Source organism: Bombus vancouverensis, chromosome 10 (genome assembly GCF_051014615.1).
Source record: "Bombus vancouverensis nearcticus chromosome 10, iyBomVanc1_principal, whole genome shotgun sequence".
In the NCBI taxonomy this organism is placed as follows: domain Eukaryota; kingdom Metazoa; phylum Arthropoda; class Insecta; order Hymenoptera; family Apidae; genus Bombus; species Bombus vancouverensis.
In genome coordinates, this window is record NC_134920.1 from 10,682,065 (window position 1) to 10,709,175 (window position 27,111).

Consider the following 27,111-nt stretch of genomic DNA (forward strand, 5'->3'; position numbering starts at 1 on the left):
AACTACTGGCTAGAACATTAATATCTTTGTTTCGTTCGACACTCAGATAACACCTGGTCATAATTCGAAGCGGGGAAGCATCCTGAAACAGAGCTCGATGAACGAGGAACTAATGTCTATCGATAGGCTAGAAGAGAAAGAAAGGGTACGAAGGAACATAATGAAACAGGCGTCCCTGAACGAGGACATTATCTGCAAAGGGAAAACCTTCGAATCCCTTAGAGACTCTCTCTATTCCGTAAACGCGACAAAGAGATTTCAACTATTGAAAAGTGGCCTTACGAACAAGATTAAACAATCCACGACTAACATCGAGGTATCCGGTATATCGATCAAGAACGGATTCGTGAAGATCTTACAAGGATGGAAATCCACGGAAAATGAAACGAATACAACTAATACGTCGACCGACGAAGCGTCTAAGATGATGTACAATGACTCGAAGGTTCAGTCTGTAACTGTGCCGAAAAGAGAGACAGAAGTGATCGAAAGGCGTTTGTCTCGCGAGGACGGTTCAGATTCGTCGAAAGACAGTAGTTTGCAAAGCGACACAAGCGTTGATTCCGAGGACAGTTTCGCATCCGTGATTTACGTGCCAAAGCAGGACGCACAGCCAACGATAGAGGCTATTATTCCAGCCTCCAGTGGTCATCAGCTGGGAAGCATCTCAGCGCCCCCTTCACCACGCGTCAAACATCCTCCTGATACATCTAACTCAAGATTGAAGGTCATTACCATATCCCCATTGCTCAAACAGTTCTCAGCTACTAGCAAGTCTCTACCTCCACCTAGTCCACCTGGCCTATCCCCTTGTACTTTAAACCCCGTATTTAGCAGGCCATTCTTTGGTTCAACCACAGTCGCCAACCAGCAACAGGTATCTGGAGACAATACTGTTAACACAAAGAGGACGGAGGTTTTGAACAATGGCTGTCATCAAACAATCAATGGAGACTTGCAGGGTAATAAAAGGAATATCGAAAGTGAGATTTGTGGCAGGACTAATTTCTGCGAAGAGAAGAAACCTAGCTTGCAGTCTATACGCGCTTATAGATCTATGACTGAGAGTGTGGAGATTGAGGAACCGAAAACTGACAAGGACACTGCTCCACTTTTACCTACTGTAGATGATAGTCCTGACGTGTCGTTGCACGAGAAAAGTACCTTTGAAGTCAATAAGGAGGAAGAGAATCGTAAGGCCAGACTAAATCAGATCAAGGAATTGCTGAAACAGAAGCCTGGTTTTGCAACTCGAACCAAACCGTCGTTTCCTCTGGTTAGAAGAGCTTCGACGACAGCTAGTGGTCGTTTGGAGGCTGTTACCAAAGTTCTACCACGGTTGCTTTCGTTGGAATTATTCAATCCTGAGACTGATGATCTGGATAGCGATTCCAGTGGAGTGTCGTCGCCGGATTCGGTAGGTTCTGTGATTAGCGTAATCTCTGATGAGAAATACATGGCTAAGAAGGATAATACTAAGTCAGAGTGTACCGAATCCGAAGTGCTAGATAGCTCGGCTGAAAACGTGTCTGATCCCAGTGATGCGACAGCTGACGAATCATCAGGGTACGTGGCTGATTCCAAGGAGGATGAAACGAAGACAACAGGAGACAGTAGTTCGTCTCAGTCTTCTAGACTTCTAGAAGCTGCAGCTAACGTCGCCAATTCTCTGGAGGATACTGTGGAGACGGTCATCACAAAAACGCACACTAAATCGTACTCGACGCAAATAGCACAACAGGAAAGCGTTGAAAGTTCAGCTAGTAGCGAAACAAGAGTCAGAACGAAGTCGGATATTCAATTGCCAAAAGTGGAGGATACGTGGAACGAAGAATGTCGCAAGCATCTGATAGACTTTACCGAAAAGCTTAGTGAAAACTTGATGCATGAGTTGGACGAAAACGATCAGAAGATTTTAGATAAACCATTCCTATCGAGGAAAGACTTGGACAAACGCAACTTTGAACACCTACCTCCTTACGACATTCCATCGTCGATATCTACCAAGTCGAAATACAACGATTTATCCAACACGATCGCATGGCTGAGTAACACCAATAATGGTTTCCATGAAGAAATGCATAGGAGCACTTCAGACGACATAATGGATTTCGTGATGGTCTCCAATACCGGGGAATTCATGAACGAGAAAGACACATCCTCTTTGGACAAACAGTCTTCGGAGAAACCTTATCTAAGAAGCGCAAACTCCATAGAGTCTAGCGATATTGGCGAGTCCATCGATAATACGATCAGTTTCAGCGACGGAAGCCACGCGGAGTCCACTGGACGATTGTGCAGCAGCATGATGTCGCTATTATCAAACACCAACGAATACCCTAAATCATACGCTGAGAAACGAAGACTCCAATTACAAAGGAGGTCCGCCTCCGAGGAGACGCCACCTAGGTATCCAGACAATAGCAAACGCAGCACCGATTGTCTGGTAACCACGACAGGAAGTAACGATTCCCTGACCGGATCATCGTCCCAGGAATCTTTACCGTCCGATCGCGGAGGTGGCGCCATTACTTATCATCAGTACTATCACGTGTTCAGGGAGGGCGAGCTGGACCAACTGATCAACAAATACGTGGAGAACTTGCATATTATATCGTCTTACTATGATCACGCTAGCTGGTGCATCGTCGCGGAAAAGGTGCAGGTCTGGACTATATGACTCGAGGCGGACGCCCCTGTCCCGTTTTCACGCGGAGCGTCGCGCCTCGTGCGTCGCCACGCCGCCGGTTAGATCGCTTATCGGGCAAGGATAATCAGTTCGTGAAGCTCGCTGAAACTTCGTGAAATGCTTCTCGATTCATTTTACGCGGGCACACGCGTTACGATGAAGAGTAGGCTAATTTCTTTATTATTAAAAGCAAGAGGTATGGTTGGTAGCTAATGAAAATACGTATACAATACTTAAATGAATTTATTATCGCTTTTCTTATTGTTTAGGTCGAAAGTGGTTACATTAGCTAGCCATGAGTTATGGTCGAGTCCAGATAAGCGAGTCAGAAGTATATTAGAATTTTAAAATTGATTTGGAAGACTATGAGAAGACTGGATTTTAACCAAAAGAAACGAAGTATAACTTCTAAGCACAGATTTTTGTTTCGGCCAGTTAATCTATTTTTCATCTCAAATCTTACTCCTATCGAAGCATTGTGTATAACTTACATTGAAGAAGAGTATTTTGCTATTTCGAAGTTAAAGTTAATTATATGATGAATTCTATTGATCTGCAATTGATACCATTAGCTATCTACCAGAAACAAGAGAGGTTAGGGCAAGATGTTAGATAAAGCGAGTTATAAAAGATTTGGAACGAGGTGTAAATATGTAAAATAAAAAGAAAAAAAGATACGTTTCCGACGTAAGCGCACAGATCGGTAAACAAAGGATAATTCATCAGATAAGCAACACTACTAGAATAGCGATTTGTATCATTCGTCTAAGTGCTTGACCAAATGTTTCTTCTTTACTTGTTGGTTCATTGTTTTATCATTGGAAAAAGAGTTTCGATTACGTGATAATATGTAGCTTTAGTTTAAGAGTTAGATCTGTGGTTCCTAATCTTTTCATCGTTCAACTCGTCGGCCACTTATGATCATTCTCCCATAAAAACGGACGCTATCTTTTCCGTTGCATTCTATCTCTATAGTTCGACTATAATTCCATTGTAGGCAGCAGCGTTGCTGTTATCTCTTGATTTATCTCTGATCATCCTTCTCTCTATTCAGTATTTTTTGTTTTTAGTATGATTTTATTTAATTTTTTGTATAAGTTCTTTTTCCTATAATATTATGGTAATAAAAGATTCTATTTATTTCTTTTTATAAATAAATTAAGTGTAACGTGTTTAGAGTTTTTTTAATGCTATTATTTATTGTCATGTCAATATAAAAAGAGAAAGGTGAAACAACGGCGGTAGGGAGAACTGCCCGACCTTGAACATACCAAGAACTGTTCTCTAGTATAGTCATTCAATTTTCGTCACTCTTTCAGACGTGTAATGTTACCAGGAAGTCTTTCGCTGAATTTCATCTGTCTACAATTTCATAGTTCGGCTATTCTTTTTCCCCTAAGAATGGCATACAAGATACTTCTGTGACGGAACATTTAATTATAGAATGTAATAATAAGTAGGCGCGTTCTAGTAAGGTTAGGAAAATGAAATACAATTATTCCGCCACGATAGTAATTCTTATATGTCGTTCTTAATTTAAAAATAAACAAAAAAAAAAAAGAAAAAAAGATATGCGACAATTGCAACAATCATGGGAGACTTTCTTTTTACAATAACGTAAATAATGTAAATAACGACGATTCTCGTTTGACAAGTATTTAAGTATTCACTTCCAGGTATAAGAAACGACGCTTCAATAACGTTCATTTGCCACGCATGTCTCGTAGATAGCGACAAGTTCGTATTATGAAAACCGAGAGTTTAGGGTAATAAATTGTATAGGAACTGCTGTTCCAAAGTAAACGGATGTTATTGCGTTATTACCACGAGGAAATTCAGCTGACGAAACAGGAAGATACGCTGCTTAAAGTTATTGGAGAGTCATCCACTTTGATGCTTAGAAAGCTATTGGACGTTTAGTGAAAATCTGCGACTATTATGGGAACGGTATTATAATTTCGTTGTCGACATTTACTTTATTTTTGACACATTAGAGAAGCCTAACTCTGTTTAAGACTGTTCTCGGGAACAAATTAATACCTTCATTTTTGAATTTATATAAAATTATATAATTTATGTAAATTATTTTCAGGAATGCTATTACATATGATATTAATGGTATTACAGTGAATTAATTAGTTGTTTCAAACATTTAAAATATGAATATATCGATCATCGTGATATTTAATATCTTAAATATTACAAAATGTAAATATTTAAAACGCATGGTAAAAGTGAGACACCCTGTATATAGAAGCTAGTTCAAGATCTTTTTGTGGATAGGATTGCTCCAATTACTTCAAGCAGAATGTTTACTCTTTAAAGTAACAGACTATACAGAAAAGATACGGTTTGTAAGTTTCAATTGTAAACAAATGAGAACAAATTGGATGAATATATTCGAAAGTGAAATTAAAGGAGAAACACGTACAACAGATGGTTCCGGTTCACTACAATTTGGTATCAAGAAAGTCTAAGAATTTCGATAAAATTACGAGAATTTATCGTGAATGAGATGCTAATTATTAGAAAGTTACACAAAATACATACGTAGTTACTCATCGAGATTGAAATCGAATTTCGCTAAGGTGAAATCTACTTTATCGACAGAAGATGTAAAAAAATTGTATAAAACAGGACCAAAGTTCAAAATATAGAATACGTTTGTTATTGGCATCGTAAATCGGAGTACAAAGTATTGTATGTTCAACAAATAGAAGACTCTCCGACGACTTCGAATTCACTAGATTCAAAAGGGTAAAAAAAAATGGGAAGCGAGAAACATCTCGGAATTCTGTGCATTTGTAATACCGCAATAACTATCGGACCATTCGAAAAAGAATATACCACGAGATAGCAGAACAACAGTTGACCCTTTATTTAGGAAAATTAGCGAAATCTAACCTTCATGATTCCTTGCTTTTTCAAGGATATTCACGACGGGACACGACTTCTAGAAACCAAAAGATTTTTCGCGACTTTTAGGGAAAAGTGTCGCGAAAGTTCATCCATAGATGCGTTACATTACGGAACAATTAGTAAGGAACAAATAAACGGGTTAAAATATCTCGACCCTACGATACGACCGGACTGTATATTCCATATATGCATATATTTAAAAAAAACAGTACTGACTGCGAAAACCTTATAGCTAAAAGGAACAAAAAAAAAAAGAAGAGAAGAAAGAAAAAATATACATATACATACACGTAGTTCGTGAAGTTGTTGACTTAACGTCAAACCAATTTACAAAAACGTTAAAAACCGTAGATATCATATAGTGGTATATATGATCGCGCACGTACGAAAAGGATTAAATAATTCTTAAAAAAAAAGTAAAGTTTTACGGATCCAGTGATATTATATTTCACATGTTATGACGAGCATACTTTGCTACACTTTTTTTTGTAAATATCTTACTGAAAATACAAAACCAATACATATATACATAAATACGTGTATACATATATATATCGGCAATCTTCTTACAATTTTGTGAATGTTATCGTGAAAGGTACTGTCTTTAAATGTTAAACAATGATCAGTCATTCTTTTATTAAATATATTCTTCTCTTTGTTAGGAAACCATTTCATCGATAGGTTCACTTTGATTGTTCCTTGTATAAAGTTTGTATAATTGTAAATTGCCTTTTATTAACTATATTAAAACTGAATTTTATTGTCACAGTTAATGTTACGATTCTCAATACTTAAATGAAAAAAAGAAGCGTACAAAGATATTGTTTTGAAAGATGCGACATTTGGTGACACTAGCGCCATCACGGATCATAACTAGTGAAGCACAATCGATAAAATCGGAATTCTACGTAATTCGCGATTTTAATCGAAAGCCTAATTGTTGCTCACCTATGTTACGAACGTTCACGTTCATTTCCAGCAGTTATATGACGCGTTCTTTTTTGTTCTTCTTTTCCACGATATAGTTGTAATATTTTATTTGTAAGTTTAACCAACATAATGTACGATCCATATAGAAATGATATGCAAAAATAGATCTCGAAAGCGAATGGTCAAGTACATGAAGTAAGGTTGTAAAAAGGGACAGTTAAATCAATAATTGAAATGCGGATATGCAAATTCTAAAGAAAAATGAAGTTTCTTTTTCATCCATTAAATATTATGGCAAGTATTTTATTTTGAATTTTTTATATATTTTTGCAACTTTAAATTTTCCATAAATTCGTAATTTAATAGTAATAGCTATTATAGATTGAACATGTGCGAATTATTGTTTCTAACTTATCGAAAGAGAATTCTATATACAAAATATTCGTATTTACCACGATCTTTAGTTAATATTTTCATATGTGCGTATAGTCTTCCTCAATATTATTATTATGTTATTATGCTCGAGCGATCAATTTCCGTAACGGAAATTTCTTCGGTTCGATCGAATCAAAAATATCGATATATTCGCACATGTCTACCAGTACATAAGAAATGATTTTAGGTTTTCTATTTGTAATTCCAGCGCAGATTAAAGAACGAACAAAAAAGAATACGAAGAAAACTGTCAGATTATAATGCTGCATCTAGAGAAGGCTGTGTTTGACATAGCTTAAATCTGTATATATGTTACGTGCATGTATATGATATACATACACGCATACCAGTGCGTACACAAAAAGAACATTGCGTACAAAGGAGAAAAACATACATAATGCACAGATTACACACCGTATATAAGGTCTAATAATCCCACACTTATATAGTGAATATTTAAAAGGAAAAAATGAATTGTTCTTCGCGCATATTTATTCCCCTTCCATCCAACGAGAAGTGTATAATTATTATTGCGATAATAACATGAGGTTCAGTGTTGCATACAACTTTCTATTACATTATAGCATCTGGCGCATTATTCCAGTAAATACTACGAATCAGTCTGAAAACTTTCCTTTGGTATCCTGGAAACAAGGAACAAATATGTATTTTCTATTGATACGATTTTCTTTTCAATTTGTTCATTTCTTTTTTACTTCCTTTGTTTTATTTTCTATTATAAGATCAGTGCAAGATATACCATATTAAATCGTACTTTTAAGACAAAGAGCAGTTTGTTTCTTGTATCCTTGTTCCATTTGAAGCTTTTCAGATCGATTCTGATTAATACGCATTATAAAATTGTACTCGATGAAAATGATAACTATAGAAATGATGTTATTTACGACAGATCCGTAATTGCGTACCATGAAAGAACCACAGTTAGTAGTAGATGTACTCAAAGCGAATTAAAATTCCTGTTTTGTTTCCTCTCGATCATTTCCGTTTATCTGCACGAATATCAGGGTAATAACCTCACTACGTGAATTTTTCAACGGACGTCGATGAATATAATGGCAATGAATAATTTCTCGATTACATCCTCTCGCATGATTCAATGTAATGTTGCTTGTGGAAAATAGTTTTTCCGCCAAAAGTTACTGATGTTTAACCAACAAACATTTTAAGCTCATGTAAGACATTCAACTATATATAAGCGAAACAGATCCATCCCCGATATTACGAACTTGCAAATGTTTTATTTTATTTAATACTTACTATCATCTTATTATTAAACACCTATTATCTAATTACAATACTTCATGTGACTATCGAAGTGTTAACGATGGGTGCGAATTTTTGAAAGCGTTTAATTCTAAGTGAACATAACGGGGAACGTTACAAGACATTTCTTCGGTAATTACGATTCTAGCTTGGGGTACGTTATGTTTGGGCGGTACCTCTGAGATGTTTAAAAAGATATTGACAATATATATACATGTGATTGACAGAAGGTTCCATCACAATTTTGTAAACTACATCGTATTTCTATAGGGTTTACCATTTGGAGAATGTAGGAAGTATAAAAGGGCGCGCGAATTTAATTAATTGCATCGAATTTAATCATTGAATCAGAAAAAGAGAAAAACGATAAATTAACAGTTTTAATAACACGAATAATAAGCTAACAGTTTATTGTAACTGTTTTAATTTTCAAAATGATTAATAATTGGGAAAGCTGTATGTAACTCGAAAAATTCGCGTGCCCACAAAATGTCCTTGTTCTTCCGCTTTAGTAATATCGTATAAAATAGCGTTTTCCTTTCTTTTCTCTTTTTTCTTTTGTCTCTCAATAACACCGTAAGTACATGCGGTCCAGTTACACGTTACATAAATACGTTTATTGAAACTTTCTATAACGATACCGAATTATCGATTCAGTGCACTTCGATCAATTAATTAAACGTTCGTATTCATTTTGAACGTCTAGCTAGGCCATGTTCGAAACCAGACCAGACTACTATTTTATACCTGTATTTCACGATCAAGATATTAAAATCATTATCCAATGCGCATTATTATGTGTATGTACATTTTGTTTAATAGAGATAATATTTCATATTTCTCACAGAATTATTGACTATGATACCCTTTGGAAATGAATACTACTCCAGGCGATTTTGAAAAATATTAATCCGTTTTGTGAGTTTTTAAATATTTTCAATAGTAATACAGAAAAATTATTTTAATTGCTTTAATTTAGTTTAATTTGCCAAATTGTTTTAATTTATTTAAAATGGACTGTTTTCAATCTCTCTGACCGGTTGTTTTTAATAGTAGTTTTTAGAGGTAAGTTATAATATGTTTAATTACTTATATCAGCAAGGTATTAAAGAATACATTTTAATTATGTCTTTCGTTTATTTATAATTACCAATAGTTTTAATTGTTGTTAATATTTTCATTATTAAGCGATTTACTGTATGTATATATATATATATGCGTGTATGTGTGTGTGTTATCCACATATTTAATACATCATTGCACAATCTTGTTTCACTGCATTTCTATCAACAAATTTGTTAATACATAATACAGATTACGTTGTTGTAGTTAATACAATTTATAAATAAATTTTATTAATACGGTTATTATGCCTGTGAACAATATATAATTTTTACTATTACATAATTATCAAAAGTAGATATATTATGAGGCACTGAAAGATTAAGTTTTGATAAAAGCAGTGAACGAACTTATTTATTGTACTCCTTTTGAATATGCGAGCATATAATTTATATGCTGTTTTTTTTCATATAAAAACTGCTAACATATTTCCTTTATTTACTTTTACGGTAAGTGTACAATATTTCCTAAAAAAATGAAAGCGTATATGTACATGTACGTAAATTACAAATTTCTCAAGTAAATCTATGTACATGCATTTATCAAAATATAATAAGTAAGTATCTTATCATAATATATTTGATAAGCATTTTAAGTATAAGTTATCCACTTTACAAAATTATCCTGTGCAAATAAAATATGCACAGAAACTTCAAGATACCATCTTAAAGTCCTTTCATTTTTCTTTCTTTTTTCATAAAAAAAGTAACAATACAGATTAATACATAACGAAGTTATATGCCTCTGTTTCTTCATCATTCATATTTCATGAATTCATAATTGTTTTAAGCGATAGAAATATAACATTCTTCTTATTTTTTATAAATCGATTATTTAAGTGAACGGATTGAAAAACAAGTGCTATGATGAAACATTCATATCTCTAACTAAAATCGTAAAGCAATCCTAAAATTAATGCTTATAAAACCAATTCTTTCCTTTACATCCTTTATACATTTGTCATCTATATAGAAGTGTGTTCTTATTCACGTCTTAAATTTTCAAGCCTAGCTTGCAGATCTGCATCCGCATCTGTCAAATTTCCACCTTCGTCATTCCCTGTCGCAGTCGCAACTGGTTGCTTGGAATTTGATACATTTAATGAACCGGATGCTTGAGGTAAACCTGACAATTGATCTGTCAATTGGAGACCCAATTCGTCCAAAACTTGCGACACAATGGCATCACTGTATAAACAGTATAAATACAATTGAAATATTCAACGAACAAAAGTCAATACTTTTTAGAGATACAAATATTTTTATTTAGAAATTGCAAAAATACCTTTCCTCTTCATCACCCTCATCTTCCATCGCGTCATCAATAGCATCATTCATAATTTCCTCTTTCATATCCATTATTTCTGACTGCTTTTCAAACTCTTGTAATATTTTTTGTATTTGAGGAAGATTTAATTGTCTGTACAATCATATAATTTTCATGTATAGCAAGCAATAAAAAATTCTTTCTAATTCTAATTTTAAATGAACAGGACAAGTACTCACTTGTTCATATTTTGCATGGCTCTTGTGACTCCCTTCATTGCTTGTGCCATTGTATTTTGTGAACGCAATGTTTGAATCTTTAAAGAAACTGCTTGGATATTTGCTTTCATCAACATAAATTTTTTCACATAACGTCTAGTTCTTACAAGATCTTTAGCCATAATCTTTACTGCATCCTATCAAAAAGTAAATAAATATCACCCAATAGTATACAAAACAAATTCAAACAAGATCAGATTACCATTTGCCCATCTTTAGCAAGTTTCTTTATATCCACAATGATCTTTTTTTCTTGTTGTTCCATCCTCATTCTCTCTCTGTCAAGATCTCGCATAGCTTTGTTTAAAGCTCTCTGATTTTTCCTGAGCATCTCCTCAGGAGTAATACGTTTCCCAAATAACCACTCCATGATTACAGTAGAAATACTATTGCAACTTCACCTATTAAAATTAATATTGATGCATAAATCATAATGAAAGGTTATGATTACCTTTGAGCAAAAATAAGAATAATTAATATTTGAGAAAAAAAGACATAATTATAGGAATAATTGATAAAAGATGATTAACTTTCAAAGAATCGATTATATATAGACATACAGAGAAAATATATTAATATTTATCTTATAAGACAACAGCTTTTAATGCAAAAATTACCTAATTATATTAGAGACTATCTCGGGAGATATGAATAAAGAAAATTATAATAGAATGCTTGATCGTTTGAAAATGACGTTTTATAGGTTAGGAAGTTTATATCAAAATCAGGAGTTTGATTTGACAGACTGAATGAGTCACAAAATAATAAGTCACAGGTCAAATATTGTTACAAGTACTACTGCATATAACTGTGTATTACAGATCATTTTGACTCTGACATTTTAGTTTTTCTTAAAGTATAAGAGATAATATAACGTTATCATGATATATCGCACGAATATCGTATGAATATGGTTATATGGAATTTACGCATCACTTCCCTTCGTAACGATACCATAGAATTACAAATATATGTAAACAATCTACGTATATTAAAATATAACCGCATGCAACTTACAAGACTGACTTTAGAATGTTAATTTGACAATTATTAATGTTATCATAAAGAAATTTTTTATTTTTATCCTTGCATTTTACTAATAATACTGTAAATTGTAAATTAATTTTTTTTAATCAAAAATAAAATATATGGTATTTAAAGACTGTGCAAAATTAAAAATTTATTTAGGAAATATTATGGAATTTTCCTTGGTACTTTAATAGTTTTAAAATTGTTTTAAGTAGTTTTAATCTAATTCGTGAAACATAATGTATCAATATAATTATGTGAAAGAAATAAAATTCCAAGTTTATAATTAATCGAGTTAAACTGTTTCATAAACTAATGAAGTTGAAAAATATACAGGATGGCGCAGCTAAATGAGATCATACCTGATCAGTGATCATGTACATATTGCGTTGATAACTTCACTTTACATTATAAAAAAAGTATTATTATGTGTCTGTTTATACTCTTTATCTTAATTATTGTTTAGAAACCGCAACTTTATTTCTAACTGAAAAGAAACGAAGTTATAAAATAAAAATAGTTAATTTAAAACATAATGTAACAATTATCAAAATATTTTGAAATGAATATCATGTCATGCGTACAGTGTCGCATATTAAGCATCTCCAAATGTATGATGTTAGATCTCTTAGTTAAAGTTAATAATATTTTCTTGTAGAAACAAGTATAGAGATAAAATATTCTACAAAAATGAAGACGGCTTTAATGGTGGCTGAAAAACCATCTTTGGCAGCTTCGTTAGCCAATATTTTAAGTAATGGTCGGTGTACAACTCGAAAAGGTAGGTTATGTTTTTTTGAAATTTAATACATAGTTATAATTTTATGATAAATATTATAAATTAAAAAGATAAAATTTACAATACCATGATTCATAGATACCTGTATTTCATAATGCACATTTTAATAAAAAAAAAATTTAGGTTTAAATGGATCTTGTTCAATACACGAATGGATAGGTCAATTCAGGTCTGAAAATATAAATTTTAAAATGACCTCTGTCTTTGGTCATGTTATGACATTAGATTTTATTGGCAAATATAATAACTGGGACAAGGTTGATCCTGTAAGTAAAAAATGTTTAGTCTTGCCATTATATTTCATTATATTATTTTATTGTATTAGTAACATACTACTTGTTATGTTTAAGGCAGAGTTATTTTCATGCCCAACTGAAAAGAAGGAAGCAGTTCCTAGATTGAAAATTCCTTTCCTTTTAGCTAAAGAAGGAGCTCATTGTGATTATTTAATATTATGGCTAGATTGTGACAAAGAAGGTGAAAACATCTGTTTTGAAGTTATACATGCAGTTCAGCAAGGAATGAATAGGAGACTAAATCCAAATGTAAGTTTGCTTAATTTTAATCTAATTGTTCATATTAATTTAATGAAACTTTAAAAATTTTATATTTGTTACAGGATATTTGGAGAGCAAGATTTTCTGCTATTACGGAGAAGGACATAAAAGCTGCATTGGCAAACCTGGTAAGGCCAAATGAAAATGAAGCAAAGAGTGTTGATGCTCGACAAGAAATAGATCTACGAATTGGTTGTGCTTTTACAAGGTTCCAGACAAAATTTTTTCAGGTAGAATGATATTAAAGCAGTTTTTACTGTTCATATTATATATTAATTTAATATTTCCTTTTTTTTTCATAGGGTAAATATGGAGATTTAGATGTGTCTCTTATTTCCTATGGTCCTTGTCAAACACCAACGTTAGGATTTTGTGTGCAAAGGCATGATGAAATTCAAACATTCAAGCCAGATCCTTACTGGGTTCTACAGGTATAGTATTAAAATAAGTGTCTTATATTGGCTTATAACTTTCCCTTATATGTCAGAATATAATTCCTCTGAGGAAGAAGATAAACTTGAATGTATTGAAGGTTACAGTTAAATCATCCGATGGTCAAGACATTATTTTGAGTTGGAGCCGCGTGCGATCTTTTGACAAGGAGATAGCAAATATGTTTCTGAGTCATGTGAAAGAGTATGACCAAGCAACGTAAGTTTTAGATATTTGTATGTACGAATATTTCGTGTTAATATTAAAATAATGTAACAATGTTTATCCAATTAATTATTATAGGGTTATAAGCGTAGAAAGTACAGAAAAGACGAAATCGCGCCCTATAGCTTTAAATACAGTAGAGTTAATGAGAATAGCAAGTTCGGGTTTAGGAATGGGTCCCCATCACGCTATGCAGATTGCAGAACGTCTTTATACTCAAGGATACATAAGTTATCCTCGAACTGAGACAACATTATACCCAGAAAATTTCGATTTGCTGTAAGTCAAAAGCAACTTCAAAATTTATTTATATTTTACTTATATGTATGCAAAAGTATCTATATTTAGTGCAGCATTGAAGCAACAGCAGAACAATCCCGATTGGGGCGATCAGGTTCGTAAAATATTAGCAACGGGTATTAATAGACCGAAAAAAGGGCTCAATGTTGGAGACCATCCTCCTATTACTCCAATGAAACATGCTACTCGAAACGATCTCGATGGTGATACATGGAGATTATATGATTATATAACTCGACATTTTATAGCCACGGTAAATATGTATTGCTAATTGTATATCTTATATATAAATTTTTATTTACTTTAGAGACCTTAAAGATTTAATATCTTGCAGCTGGCTCACGATTGTAAATATTTGAGTACCACGGTTAAATTCGAAATAGGAATGGAAGTATTTACGGCGAATGGTCATAGTTCAATAGATCCTGGATATACTAACATACTTACATGGCAAGCACTTGGAAGCAACGATACTTTACCCAGATTTACACCGGGTGAAAAAGTTAATATACAAGAGGTAGTAAATGTAGAAAATGAAGAGTGAAAATACTTTAATCAAATAATTTATAACTGTGTTTTATAATTTTTGTAGATGAAGTTAGTCGAATGTTATACACAACCCCCAGATTATTTGACAGAATCTGAATTAATATCACTTATGGAAAAACACGGTATTGGAACTGATGCCTCTATTCCAGTACATATAAACAATATATGTATGCGAAATTATGTTAATGTAACAACTGGTAGAAAATTAGTACCGACATCTTTAGGAATTGTGTTAGTTCACGGATATCAAAAAGTATGTAGCTTTTTACATATATAAGGAATAATAAGTTACTTCTAGTAATATGTTTGTATTAATATTAGATAGATCCTGAGCTAGTTCTACCTACGATGAGATCCGCGGTAGAGGAGCAATTAAATCTAATAGCTTTAGGTAGAGCAGATTTTCACGCTGTGTTACAACATACCGTTGAAATTTTCAAGCAAAAATTTCATTATTTTGTAAAAAGTATCGAAGCGATGGATCAGTTGTTTGAAGTTTCATTTTCTCCTCTTTCTGCGTCAGGAAAAGCTCATTCCAGGTATATTTTACATTTCAGTAAATATATATGATTACTTAAATATTTATTTTTTCTTTTATTGACAATACTTTCTTATATTCAGATGTGGAAAGTGTCGACGTTACATGAAATATATACAAACAAAACCGTCGAGAATGCACTGCGCACATTGCAACGAAACGTACAATCTCCCACAAAACGGGAACATTCGAATTTATAAAGAATTAAAGTGTCCATTAGACGACTTCGAATTGCTCTCATGGTCCACTGGTGCACGGGGAAAAAGTTATACATTTTGTCCATATTGTTACAATAATCCCCCATTTAGGTAATTTTATTCTTGCAAACAAATAGGATATAGAGAACACATTCAATCTCGTATTATTTAAATACGTACTAACTATTGCATGAATCATGAATTCCAGAGATATGAAAAAGGGAATGAGTGGTTGCAATTCTTGCACACACCCGACCTGTCCACATGGCATGAATTCTAATGGTTTATCGAGTTGTTTAGAGTGTAATGCCGGTATACTCGTCCTCGATCCTTCGGCTGCACCAAAATGGAAACTTGTGTGCAATCGTTGTGACGTTATTATTCATTTATTCGAAAATGCTCACAAAGTGACGGTTGATACGGAGGTGTGCGACTGTGGGGCTCAATTAGTTACTGTAGAGTATAAGCAGGTAAAGAATAATCAACCTTAAACGTTACATTCTAATTGGAAAAGACATTTATATTCGAAGAATATTAAAATGAATTTTTCTTTTGTTTAAATGATAGGAAAAAAGCAAGCTACCCAATGAAGCTACGGAGATGACTGGTTGCGTTTTTTGCACACCAGCTTTCATGGCTCTTGTGGAAAAGCATCGTGCAGTCGCCTCAAAACCGGTTACAACTCGTGGCCGTGGTCACGCTAAAGGTCGTAGTCGGGGTAAACCCCGTCCACCGAAAGATAAGATGGCACAATTGGCTGCGTATTTTGTATAATTGATTCCATTTGTAAATGAAGTACATAGATGACACTAATCCCTCCCTATTCACACTTTGACACCTTCAATATATCCCGAAAATAAATCGAACTCTATTTACTACCTCAACGACTCATACATTATGTTACTTTTTTTTTATAATCTTTATGCATTTTACAAATACGACATGATTTACATTATCACACAACAGTATTATGTTTTGGATAACAGATATTACGAAAGTAAAAATTTATGTTCTTATGAAAAAAAATATATATATTCGTGTTATTGAGTGTTGAAAACTTTTTAGACATTTTATTTATCCATGGAGGGAAACTAATTGAAATTATCGATTGCTACCGCTGCATGTTTTGATGTATAACGTAGAGAGGGCATACCATACATTTTTTATGAGTCTTCAGTAAAAAATCAAAAACAAAATAAATTATTATATAGAAAATACAAAAATAATGTATAAGAAGTACGTAAAGATTATTAAACAAGCATTGAACAAAATTATGCTTTCATCTATAAACATTTTCAAATTTCGCAATTTATGGTATCTATTGCCTATACTCACATATTGTATCTTATCTTTTGATAGCAGTTAACCCTTTTATATTTGATTTTATTCGGTTGTATATAATTTAAATTTCATTCCTTGAACATTATTTACTATATTCGGCAGAAAGAAATACGTACAACGTAACTACTTGTTTTCCTTTAAATCTATTAAATCCACTTATGAATACTTTTTACGTATTTAATAAAATCTTTAACGCGTTGAGTACGCTTTTATATATAAATGTATATAAATCCTCGACCTATTAATTATATATTCTCCGAAGAAATACCACGCGGTATACGATCTTCCTCTTTCTATTCTGCCATCACCAGGTCAACATCCGACCATCGAGACATTCTCAATCGCCTACTCAATCACCCTGAATCTAAAAGAGACGAAATAAAAGAAGAAAATCGATCGGATCTCTATATACGGGAGATCACGAAGTGCCGATTGCCGCGAGTCTATTACAACTCGAACAGTATCGGTAGCGGCATTTTACGGAGAAAGTTGATTGGCTCGAGGCGGCGAACGCGGTGATGGTGGGGGAAGCGCTTCCAACAAGAGGGCGGATTGGTTCAGTTACGCACGTACCCGCGCTGTCAGTCGGTAAACGTACGCCGTGCTGTACGGTTTATTCGTTTGTAATTCGGTCCTGGGGCAAGTGTTCGCGCGTGTTATCCGTTTCGCGAGCTTAAACACAACTAACGTAAGCTCCTCAACACGCCGCGCGTACTTACGCTTCTCTGTATGCCGTGTCGTTGTGTCCGTCTTTTCGCGCGTTGAGGGGATCGTGGTCCCAATGTGATAAATGTAATAATGCAGTCTGACAAATATAATGCAGTGAAGTGAAACGTGTCCTGGGCGCGGCGACTCCGGCAGAAGGAAGGAAGAGAAGCCTAGTAGAAGCTGGCCGGCATGTGCACGCAGTCCAGCCGCGGCATCACCACTGCTGCTGTCATATTGGCGATGTTCCTCTGCCGGATTTGCTCCGCCGAGGAACAGCCAGGTTCCTCTAGTGGACCCGGTCTCCTGGAATCTTGCAACGTCACTGCCGACGGACGGGAGTTCTCCTGCCGCGGGGCTGGATTCCTGTCCATCCTGGAGCCTCTCGATGTCACTGTACTTCCATCCACAGTCAATCTTACTAAACTGTGAGTATATACACAATACACATGGCATATGAACAAAAGAAATATAAGAGTTTTGCGAAGGGACAATTTTAAAATTCGGTACCTTGTCAACCACTTTCAGATCAAGACTGCATTGCCATTTGACTTTGAGACTGGTTAGTGAAAGTATTTGAACACTTAATCATAGAGAACTGTTATGCGTATATTGCGTGTGTTATACTGGACAAATCTGAAACAAATTTGAAAATCTACATAGAAACTATAAGATATTTAGTGCAAGCATATATTTTGCAACGGTCATAAAAGTATTTATATAACACACGTAATACATATATGAAAGTTTTACTATGGCAAATGTTTATACACTTTCGTAAGTTACTGTACGGGTATTTGCATTGAAAAGTTGAAAGAAATTTTTTTTACGTAAATCACATTAAGGTTATTATTTCGCCGTAAAATAACTATAATAGATGATGCAATTATTCGTACAATTCTTTTTGAAATCAGTTTATAATTTATAAACATTTATATGTTTAATTTGTTAACCGAAGAGGGCGAATTAAGTCGTTATTCTAATTGTAAATAAATAATCTCCTTTGTTCAGACAAATCTACGAAGGAAGCAATATTGTATAAAATCTGCTCTTAACCAGGTTTTCGATGCAAATACGCTATTGCGGCATGTCTTCTCGCGTATCATTATTTTGACAACGATATATTTCGAAGCGTATCGAACTCGAACGATGCTTCCAAGATCGTGTTTCGCTGTTGTTTCCTTTTTCGTTGCGTCTCTTTCGTTCGCGCGGCTTTTCGAGTAGTGTGGTCGCGCGGTTGCACGGAGGTCCTTCGAACTTTTGCCTTGAGAGTTTGAAAGGTTTGACATCGGATGAGGCGCTGAGACCTTGACGCGTTAACATTTTGAGTAATTGCCAGGAGCGGTTTAAGGACTTTAATTTAAAATTCACGTTTAGAAACTGATATTAATTGATATCATTGGGTCCTTTGGAATCGTAACAATTTAGTATTGCATCAATTTTAGAATTTCTAACCACGCAATTATATAATTAATATCTATCACGGAGAATGTAAGGTATAAAATTAAATTAAATACACCAAACTTCAGTAATCTAATACGATAAGTTGAATTACGATAAATTGAAATAAATTAAATGAAAATATAGGTTATGCGAATGTACTTTGAAACAATTACCACGTGACTGGTCAAGAAGCGCGCAATTATTCAAATGTCCAAACTATCTGTCAAAACTAAAACGTTTCTTTCCAACTCCACTCTCTTCTCGACTTCCACTCCCTTTATTCACGTGTTTTCGTGCAGCTGGTATCAAGTTTCAAAACAACAATTTGCCAACTGTCACGTGTCGTTATTAATTTTTCCTTTTTACTCTCGGCGCTTAAAATAGAGATGTCGCCATTGTCGTCGCATCTAGTATTTATCTGCACTTTACTTGTACTGTGCATACAACATATTCTTATAATTTTATATTAACCTGTTAATCTGAAATGACACGTTTCTATATGAGGCATAATCGAGAAAATTAATCGCATCTTTGAATACGGATGGGATTCGTACAAGGCGATCAGAAACGAAAGAATGAAAAAAGTGACATTTGCAGTTTGGTTGCGCGCAGGAAGCGAGAGAAAAACGAACAACGAGGTAATTGGAACTTTTTTCTGGCCTGGATTCCATCCGAAAGTATTCTTCGGGACAAGTTGGCCGTAGTTTTCCGTGTGTACAGTCGGAAACGTCTGTTCGTCTGACTTGCTACGCTGCATACTACTACGCGAGTCTATTTCCGTTTCGTCTGTTCGATCGTTATTGCTTCCATACTTTCATATTACAATTATTACTTCCATTATTGAAACTGTTCATTTAAGATTCCTTTGAGACATTTACCAAAGTAGTATTTTCGTAGACTGAATCTAATTGTAGCTATTGAGTATTATCGAAATGTTCGTGGAAGATATTTCTGGGAAAGATAAGTAAATTAAAATTGTAATGGAACTGGCTGCAAGCTGACCTAGAACGCCACCGGAAGTGGAAGAAAATATAACTGTGCAGGAAATAGCGCACTAAAATGTCGATTTTATAGAGTGCATCGTAAATTACGTTACCATCAAAATAACCGACTCTTATCTACTATGTGTTTACTAAATCTTTGATCCAATAACTAAAAATTATTATTTACTGTCGACCAAGATAACTTAAAATTCTAGTGTCGCATAATTCTTGTCTTATATTTTCCTTCTCTACTCTTTGTAAATTATTAACGAATTCTTAACATTTAACCTCTAATTGATCGATCAAGTAACCTCTTCTACTCTATCCCTATATATTGTGTTTTGTAATTTGTTTTCTAGGTAAATCGTGTATAGAATAAAATTAAGTTGAATTCAGAGATTTCATCAAACTTTTAAGATACGGTAGAAGATAAAATAATAAAAATGGAACTGTGCAGAAGTAAAGATGCAAGGAAAATCAGGACAAGGTAAATGCACTTCGTCAGAAATCTAATATAAAATTCCCGGTACGGTAAACTACTTTGCAGAAAATCACTGTCAGGATGAAAACCTGCGAGAATAAGAATTCCCGGCAACGAACATCGGGATGACGTTAAGTCTCCAATCAACACGATCGAGGGAAAGGGCTTTCAACAGGCTTGTAGTGATTATGTTATTCAGAGATAATATTGGTCGATCGAAAAAGTGGAAAGTGAAGCGGTTCAGGGAAGTTTCTTAATCGGGCAGTTGCGTTAGCTAAATTAAAGCTTCATGCCGTGCATGCTTCTCATCGGTCACGCGAAGTTAGGCTCGCGTGTTGCGTGTGACCGCGGAATAACTTAGACGGGTACACGGCAAACAAATAAGGCTGCAATAATTTCAATCTATTATGGAATCTCGGCGAAAATGAATTATAACGTTATTAAATCATCGTGATGCTTAATGTTCTTAAACAAAAACATATCTTATACTATATTTACTATATATACTATACTATATTTAGTATATTTTATCACAGGAGGATGATTCTTTGATACTCGTTTTGTTAAAAGCTCTTTTAATATTCTAATAATTTTATGATCTAAATTTAGTTAAATCGTAAATATTAAGCTACGTAGAGAGTTTGTTTACGTTTTCTTGAAAGGACAACTGTTACCACTAGACTGCAGATTCTCATGCGTTCATGGACAATTTGGAGATACACAAATGCACAGAATATACATAACATACAGACACGTAAAAAATGTTAGTACGTATAGCGTTCTTCATATATATATATATATTTAATGGATAAAACAATTTTTTATCCATATTACAGTTTTTCAATGATATCCGTAAAGATGTGAATATAGAATTTGCACAAATATCTGCAGCCTGGTCGTTACTTTTATACGTAGACCACGAAACAGGAACATGATAACTTATCATTGATAAGTCACGTTTCTTATTTCTTTATTCTACATACATACATATACATATATGTATATATATATATAGATTTTGAGAAATGTTTCAAATTGTATACCTAATCAGCATCTTCGTGCCTCGTTATAGGATCGGTGAAATCTCAAAGCGTTTTATACAATATGTACATCAAGATTTTCTTTGGCTAAATGTTGCAATACCTTGGCGAGTCACCGCAGATGTGACATAACGACGTTTGATGATCTTGTGAAAAAAAGCTAGTAAAACTTTAGTAAAGGTATAAATTCAACCTAATTATATAGCTGAATACGCCGTGCATCGTATACTTGTCGTCATAATGCATCGAGGCAACGAGTGCTCTAGCCATAAAAGTCTGTCTTTAGGAGGTAAGATAAAACGAAGGAGAAATATAAACGAGAGAGAGAGAGAGAGAGAGAAAGAGAAAAGGGAAAGAGAGGAGAGGAGGAAAAGCAGCAGCGTGGAGCATTAAAAACGTCGTCCCGGTGGAGAGCCATAAAAATGAAATCGCACGGTACAATGACGAACGCTTCCAAGAATACAGGAACGTGGCATCAAAGGCGCGGGATAGCATCTTCTAAAGGCAAAAGGTATGAAGTATAATCCGTACAAGTACGGCTGATGATCGCCGACCTACATAGCTAGACGTTGATCCTTCTCGACTCGAAGACAGTCGATATTTTATAGATCGTGGTTTAGGATCAAGGAAACGGCGAGGAATCGAGGAAATGAGGAGTCGAAGCAACCGAACTCGGCATTCACCGAGTGCCAATTCTTGCAGAAACTAAGGGATATTCTACGGTTCGTCCACGTTCGTTCGATCAACATTTTCGTTTGTGTGCTCTTCAAGGAGGAAGTCGTGGCCAAATTAAAAAAGGGGCTGCGAAATTCGCATTCTTCTCCAAATGCGAATTTTTTCGAGAACCAAACGGTGTACGTTCGTCTACGATTTGTTCTCTCGTCTATCTGTCCGCGTTTGCCCAAAATTTTCGAAAATTACGTGTGTTACACAATGAAAGAAACTTTTCGGACGATCTAATGTTAGCCCCCGCTATTATATTACATAGCATCACCGTATAGTATCGTTGTACAGGGTTCTAACATTTATTTTCTTATTTGTACTAAACGTCGTGTATCTTAGGTTCGAATGTCTATTGATAGACCATGATTAACAGATTTTCATACATTTATGGGAAATTTGATAGTGCGTCACTTTAGAAAATCTACACAGCGTGAGGAAATATATGAGATGCCGGAAGTACGACGCTTTCTGTATTAGTTGATCGATGAAACAATTTTCTACCGAGTTTCTATCTGTTTAATTATATTCTCAAAAACGCGAATTTGCATAAAAATCCGCTGTCGAATTAGAAATTCGATAGATTCAAGATAGAGTCCTGAAGAATATTTTCCTATTCTTCGCTTTCTTCGAGATGTATATTCCTGTTTCCTCGAAGTTCTTCTCGCGGAACATAGTGTACCATTATATCTGTTTTCAACTTTCGTTTTTTCTCTAGCGGAGTAGAATTTCCCATGCGACTTTCCACGATGAGATCTTCGTTTTAGACAGAGTCTCGGCGAATCTCTCTCTTTCTCTCTTTGGTTTTGTTTAAGACCGTTTTTATAAAAGTTTTCTCTACAAAGGTAAAAAGCGAAAGAAGTTTTCTCCAGGCACAGCGTTACCGGAGAGACAGGATTAGTTCATTAGGAGTTTTCCCGCGGGCGAAACGAGTGTCTAAAGTCACTTTTTTCCTCCACGACTTTTTATCGCGTCTCCTCTTTTCACGAACAGCGACGAGGAATTTTCTAAAATAAAATTTCTAAGCAACCTTCTTGCCATCGTCTTTCGGCTCCTTTCCTCTCCTATTTTCTTTCTTTGTCGTTTTAACGAAACGACTTTCCTTCTCTAAAAAGTTTTCGAAGGTTCCTTCCTTTCGCCGTGATTTTTTCTTCCACCGCGATCTTCTTACCACGACCGTAACTTTCTTCACAATGATTTGATCTTCTTTCAATTTCGCGATATTCTTCTTTTCCTTCCCCCTCCCCCGCCCCCCTTTTTTTCTTTTCACCAAGGAAGTCGGTTGCAGGAAAAGGCCAGAGGAATAGAAGGCGATAGCGCGGAGAAGAGGCCACTTGAAAAGCGAAGCAATTTATCTTCCTTCGTCTGTGGAATCGCAGTTGATTAATCGACGCAGGTCGTCGAGATTAATTCGCGCTCTACCCAGGAAACCGGAGCTGGAAATTATCGCCAATTATTGATTGTCAGCAGTCGGTAAATCGACGGAGAAACAATGCCATACCTATTTCTGTATCTAGCTCTGATATAGCGATTCTATAGCTGCAGTTGTCATAAAGAAAATACAAAGATCACGTCTTTTAACCGTGCATCGTATTTTTGTATTATGACCAGATGTATCGTGACCAATAATATTCAGAATTTTTTCATTTTCCTCGTATTCTTCTTTAAATCTCGTTTCGTCTAAATGTTAAAAAATCTTAAAAAATCAAGTAACGCGTAGTGTTAAAAATTGCTCCATAGCGATATCATCTAACGACGAATTCAACGTATTTTCAGACATCTTTTTAAACAGTAAAAAGTATAAAAAAGACTGCATGCACTCGAAGCTTAAGAAGCTTGCATTTTGAAGATGAAAAATTTATATTATAATATATACAAATAAACAAACACGTGTACTAAGTATCCTTTACTCGGATAATACGACAGTATTTCGCGTGCGAGGACTTTGTGGCTCCACTGGCGTCTGCGGATTACCAGTTAAGGATCGTTGCATTAACTTCGTATCCTCTAGTTTATTTCGTTTCGTTATCCTAAAATTTATCAGCCAAGGCGTCTGTAAGTTTGTACGCTATAGCACTGTGCGCGAGTATACGTTCCCTTGTTAATAATTCCTTGTTCTTATGCCAGTCTTTGGCACTACGTTCCAGTTGCTGGCAAAGTTCTAATTAATTCGTAAAGTTCTTTAAAGTTCTCTAATTTACGCGTTCTTTAAGAAATCTATCAATCGAACCATCTTTTGTGAAACTTCCATGGATAATCAGAGGAGTTAGAAGTTGATAGAGCAGAAATTCCTCAAAGTGCACGTTAAGAGCGTAGTCTTTACTTTCACATAAAATCGACCTGATCAACGTCGATCGTCGTTTCTTCGTGCCATTTCTCTGAATCTGTGTCCTTCAACTACGAACCTTTAGAATCCAGTCCTTAAGCGACTTTTACGCTCTTCCGTACACCGAACAGAGTCGAGCAAACTCGTCGCTCGATCCAATAAAATTTCACTGTCCACGGTATCTTTCCCCATCCTTCGTCCCCGTGGAAACTCCAAATGCAAAATCTCCACTGTGTAAGCACCGACCAGCCAAACGTTTCTCTTAAATTTTCGAATAATCGATTTCGCAATTTGTCACCGGAATAACTGGTAACTGTGAAGATCAAGAAAAACTCGCAAAAAAAGAGAGAGAGAGAGAGAAAAGTGTTACATAAATTTCCAACGAGGGAAAAACCCTCTGGCTGGCAATCGTTCCGCGATCAACAGTTGCTCCATTTATTACGTAAAGACGGTTCTACATCGGCTCTTTCAACGACCGATATCTCGGCGTGCAGTTAGGCGCCGATTAATCTCGTTCGCGCTGCACGAAAAATAAATCAGCGCCGTTTTTAAAAGAGAGAAAGAGAGAGAGCGCGCTCGGTATACGCCGCCGCAGTGCACGCTTTTACATCGATGAGAATTATTTATAGAAAATGAGAAGCAGGTTCGAAAAGCACAGCGTCGAAGGCAATGCCGTTTCATTCATCCTTTCGTCGAACGGACGTGAATCTTTTGCTCCGTTAATTACTCCCATTTAGTAGGGCTGTTCGTTCTAATTATAACGCGCTCCTCTTCCTTCTTTTCACTTTTCCTCTTCCTCTTTCTCTTTCTCTTTCCGCTTCCGTTCTTCTTTCTCTCTTCCTTTTTTCTTTTTTTTCTTTGGTCAACTAATGGAAGGTAAATAAGAAGCTCGGACGAGTTACGAAAGCGGAGAGACATTTGTGCGGATCGTCTCGTTCGTAATGCAACTGTTACGCATTTCGTTATTTATTTTTCTTATTAGAACAGCGCAAATACGCTTGCCACGATCGCCCCGGCAATTGCAATTTCTCGTAAGGAAAATCGGCTGAGAACGTTGCACAGAGGATGAGAAATCTTCATCGTCGATTCATCGCAAACCATTCTCATGTTTGCGCGTTTCTTGCGAACTTTTCTAAACTATGCGATATCTGTTTGGCAAACTTGTCGAGCGTTATCCGTCGTTCGCTTGGCGCTTATTAGCTGCTGAATATAATTCTCATAGTTACGATGCTTGTCGAAATTCGCTGGTCTATGTAACGCGCGATAGATGAAGCATACGCTTCCACCAAGTCGTTAGGGATTCTTGTGTTTGTGTAAAATTTCATATTGTTTGTTTAAAGTTAAAACTGTACTCTTCGTTCTCTTCCTTTCGTTCGAATTATTGGATTGGCAACTAAGCGATTGCGGATTTTGTCGTTAGGTGGTATTGACAAAAGCCGCAATCACTTAGTTGCCAACACATACTTGCCTTCTACTTGCTGATTACGTATTCTGAAACATCGTGTATGTACGTTATACAGGGTGGTTGGTAACTGGTGGTACAAGCGGAAAGGGTGAAGGGGTGATTCTACGCGAAAAAAGAAGTGGAAAATATAGAATAAAAATTTTTCCTTCGAGGCTTTGTTCTCGAGAAAATCGACTTTGAATTTTCGGTCGGTACGCGTGCACTTCATCGCGTCTCGTTGTAACGGATCTCACTGTGGATCGTTGTCTCGATTGACGTTATTTTTTTAATTTTTTAATTTTTATTCTATATTTTCGACTTCTTTCGGCTACCACCAGTTACCAACCACCCTGTATATAGTTTTATTTATTTATATTTATTGTTGTTTTGCAGTTGTTTGGGAAATAAATGCGCTCTTACTTGTCAACGACTGAGATCCGAAGTAACAGTTGCTTTACATACTTTTTGAGCGAGTGGTTGAGCGGAAATTCAGTCTCATTTAAATGGAAACCAGTTATCGATGAATCCGAAAGAAACTTTCCAAAAAAATAGTAATTTTCGATTGTTCCGATTGCGGATAACCATTATGAAGGATTAAAATGTTTTTTGGCTACCAATAAACGTTATCGACGACAGGAATTTCATTTCGGTTGCCAGTAATCGATATAAATGACCGGGATTTTTTCTGCTTCCCGGTGACCATTATCGATGGCCCGAATTTTGTTTTCGTTACCGATAACCATTATCGATGGCGAAGAATTTGTCTCTGGTTACCGCTGACCAATATCGACGACAAACATTTTTTTCTGACTACGTTCGATCGTCGTTAACGGTACTGATAATTGATATTCGTCGACAACACAGGAAAACTTGTATATTTTATTGAGCAAAAAATCGCCATGAAGATATAAAAAAAAAGGATAAAATCCAAAATATAGTTTAGTACAATATTTTTACTACGAACGACTATACGACGATATTTTTCACTTATAAATTATACCTATCTATGATAAGTATTAACTTATTGTAAATAAACAGCCATGTCACTGCGCCACGCCAGAAAAATTACTGAAAATTCT

The 27,111-nt window shown here is 35.1% G+C and overlaps 4 protein-coding genes and 1 long non-coding RNA gene across 17 annotated transcripts in view; 3 read left to right on the top strand and 2 right to left on the bottom strand.

Moving 5' to 3' along the window:
* fid (class I SAM-dependent methyltransferase fire dancer) overlaps positions 1–9,106 on the top strand; it is a 46,710-nt gene extending 37,604 nt beyond the window's left edge. For 5 of the 7 annotated variants that reach the window (XM_076622471.1, XM_076622472.1, XM_033337175.2 and 2 more), the window contains one exon: positions 47–9,106. In XM_076622471.1, coding sequence (XP_076478586.1) covers positions 47–2,680 — 2,634 coding nt within the window. In that variant the 3' untranslated portion in view covers positions 2,681–9,106. The remainder of the gene's footprint in view (positions 1–46) is intronic. The other 2 variants (XR_013059462.1, XR_013059463.1) reach the window with 2 other exon arrangements.
* Positions 9,107–9,374: 268 nt separating this feature from the next.
* Positions 9,375–12,332, bottom strand: Vps2 (vacuolar protein sorting 2). 3 transcript variants are annotated; one of them, XM_076622488.1, is made up of 5 exons: positions 12,315–12,332; positions 11,126–11,324; positions 10,885–11,060; positions 10,664–10,798; positions 9,375–10,566 (listed from the first exon to the last, which is right to left on the bottom strand). In XM_076622488.1, the coding sequence occupies exons 2-5, from the start codon at positions 11,291–11,293 to the stop codon at positions 10,362–10,364; spliced, it is 684 nt and encodes a 227-aa protein (XP_076478603.1). In that variant the 5' UTR covers positions 11,294–11,324; positions 12,315–12,332; the 3' UTR covers positions 9,375–10,361. The 3 variants fall into 3 exon arrangements, with proteins under 3 accessions (XP_076478603.1, XP_076478602.1, XP_033193097.1); XM_076622487.1 differs by lacking the exon at positions 12,315–12,332 and adding an exon at positions 11,941–11,959; XM_033337206.2 differs by lacking the exon at positions 12,315–12,332 and adding an exon at positions 11,541–11,877.
* A 54-nt stretch (positions 12,333–12,386) lies between these two features.
* Top3beta (DNA topoisomerase 3-beta) lies at positions 12,387–16,433 on the top strand. The gene is made up of 14 exons (XM_033337184.2): positions 12,387–12,733; positions 12,875–13,017; positions 13,102–13,296; positions 13,371–13,538; positions 13,611–13,739; positions 13,841–13,959; positions 14,044–14,244; positions 14,314–14,518; positions 14,600–14,782; positions 14,858–15,067; positions 15,136–15,353; positions 15,436–15,660; positions 15,758–16,019; positions 16,117–16,433. Exons 1-14 carry the CDS (start codon positions 12,643–12,645, stop codon positions 16,321–16,323), a joined length of 2,556 nt encoding a protein of 851 aa, XP_033193075.1. The 5' UTR covers positions 12,387–12,642; the 3' UTR covers positions 16,324–16,433.
* Positions 15,380–19,771, bottom strand: LOC143303298 (uncharacterized). The gene is made up of 3 exons (XR_013059465.1): positions 19,212–19,771; positions 18,106–18,231; positions 15,380–18,021 (listed from the first exon to the last, which is right to left on the bottom strand). It is a non-coding gene; the product is annotated as an uncharacterized LOC143303298 (long non-coding RNA).
* rk (G-protein coupled receptor rickets) overlaps positions 17,788–27,111 on the top strand; it is a 37,155-nt gene continuing 27,831 nt past the window's right edge. For all 5 annotated transcript variants that reach the window (XR_013059464.1, XM_033337178.2, XM_033337179.2 and 2 more), the window contains exon 1: positions 17,788–18,023. Coding sequence is in view for 4 of the 5 variants with exons in the window: in XM_033337178.2 (XP_033193069.1) it covers positions 17,788–18,023 (236 nt within the window). In the remaining variant the exon portion in view is untranslated. The remainder of the gene's footprint in view (positions 18,024–27,111) is intronic.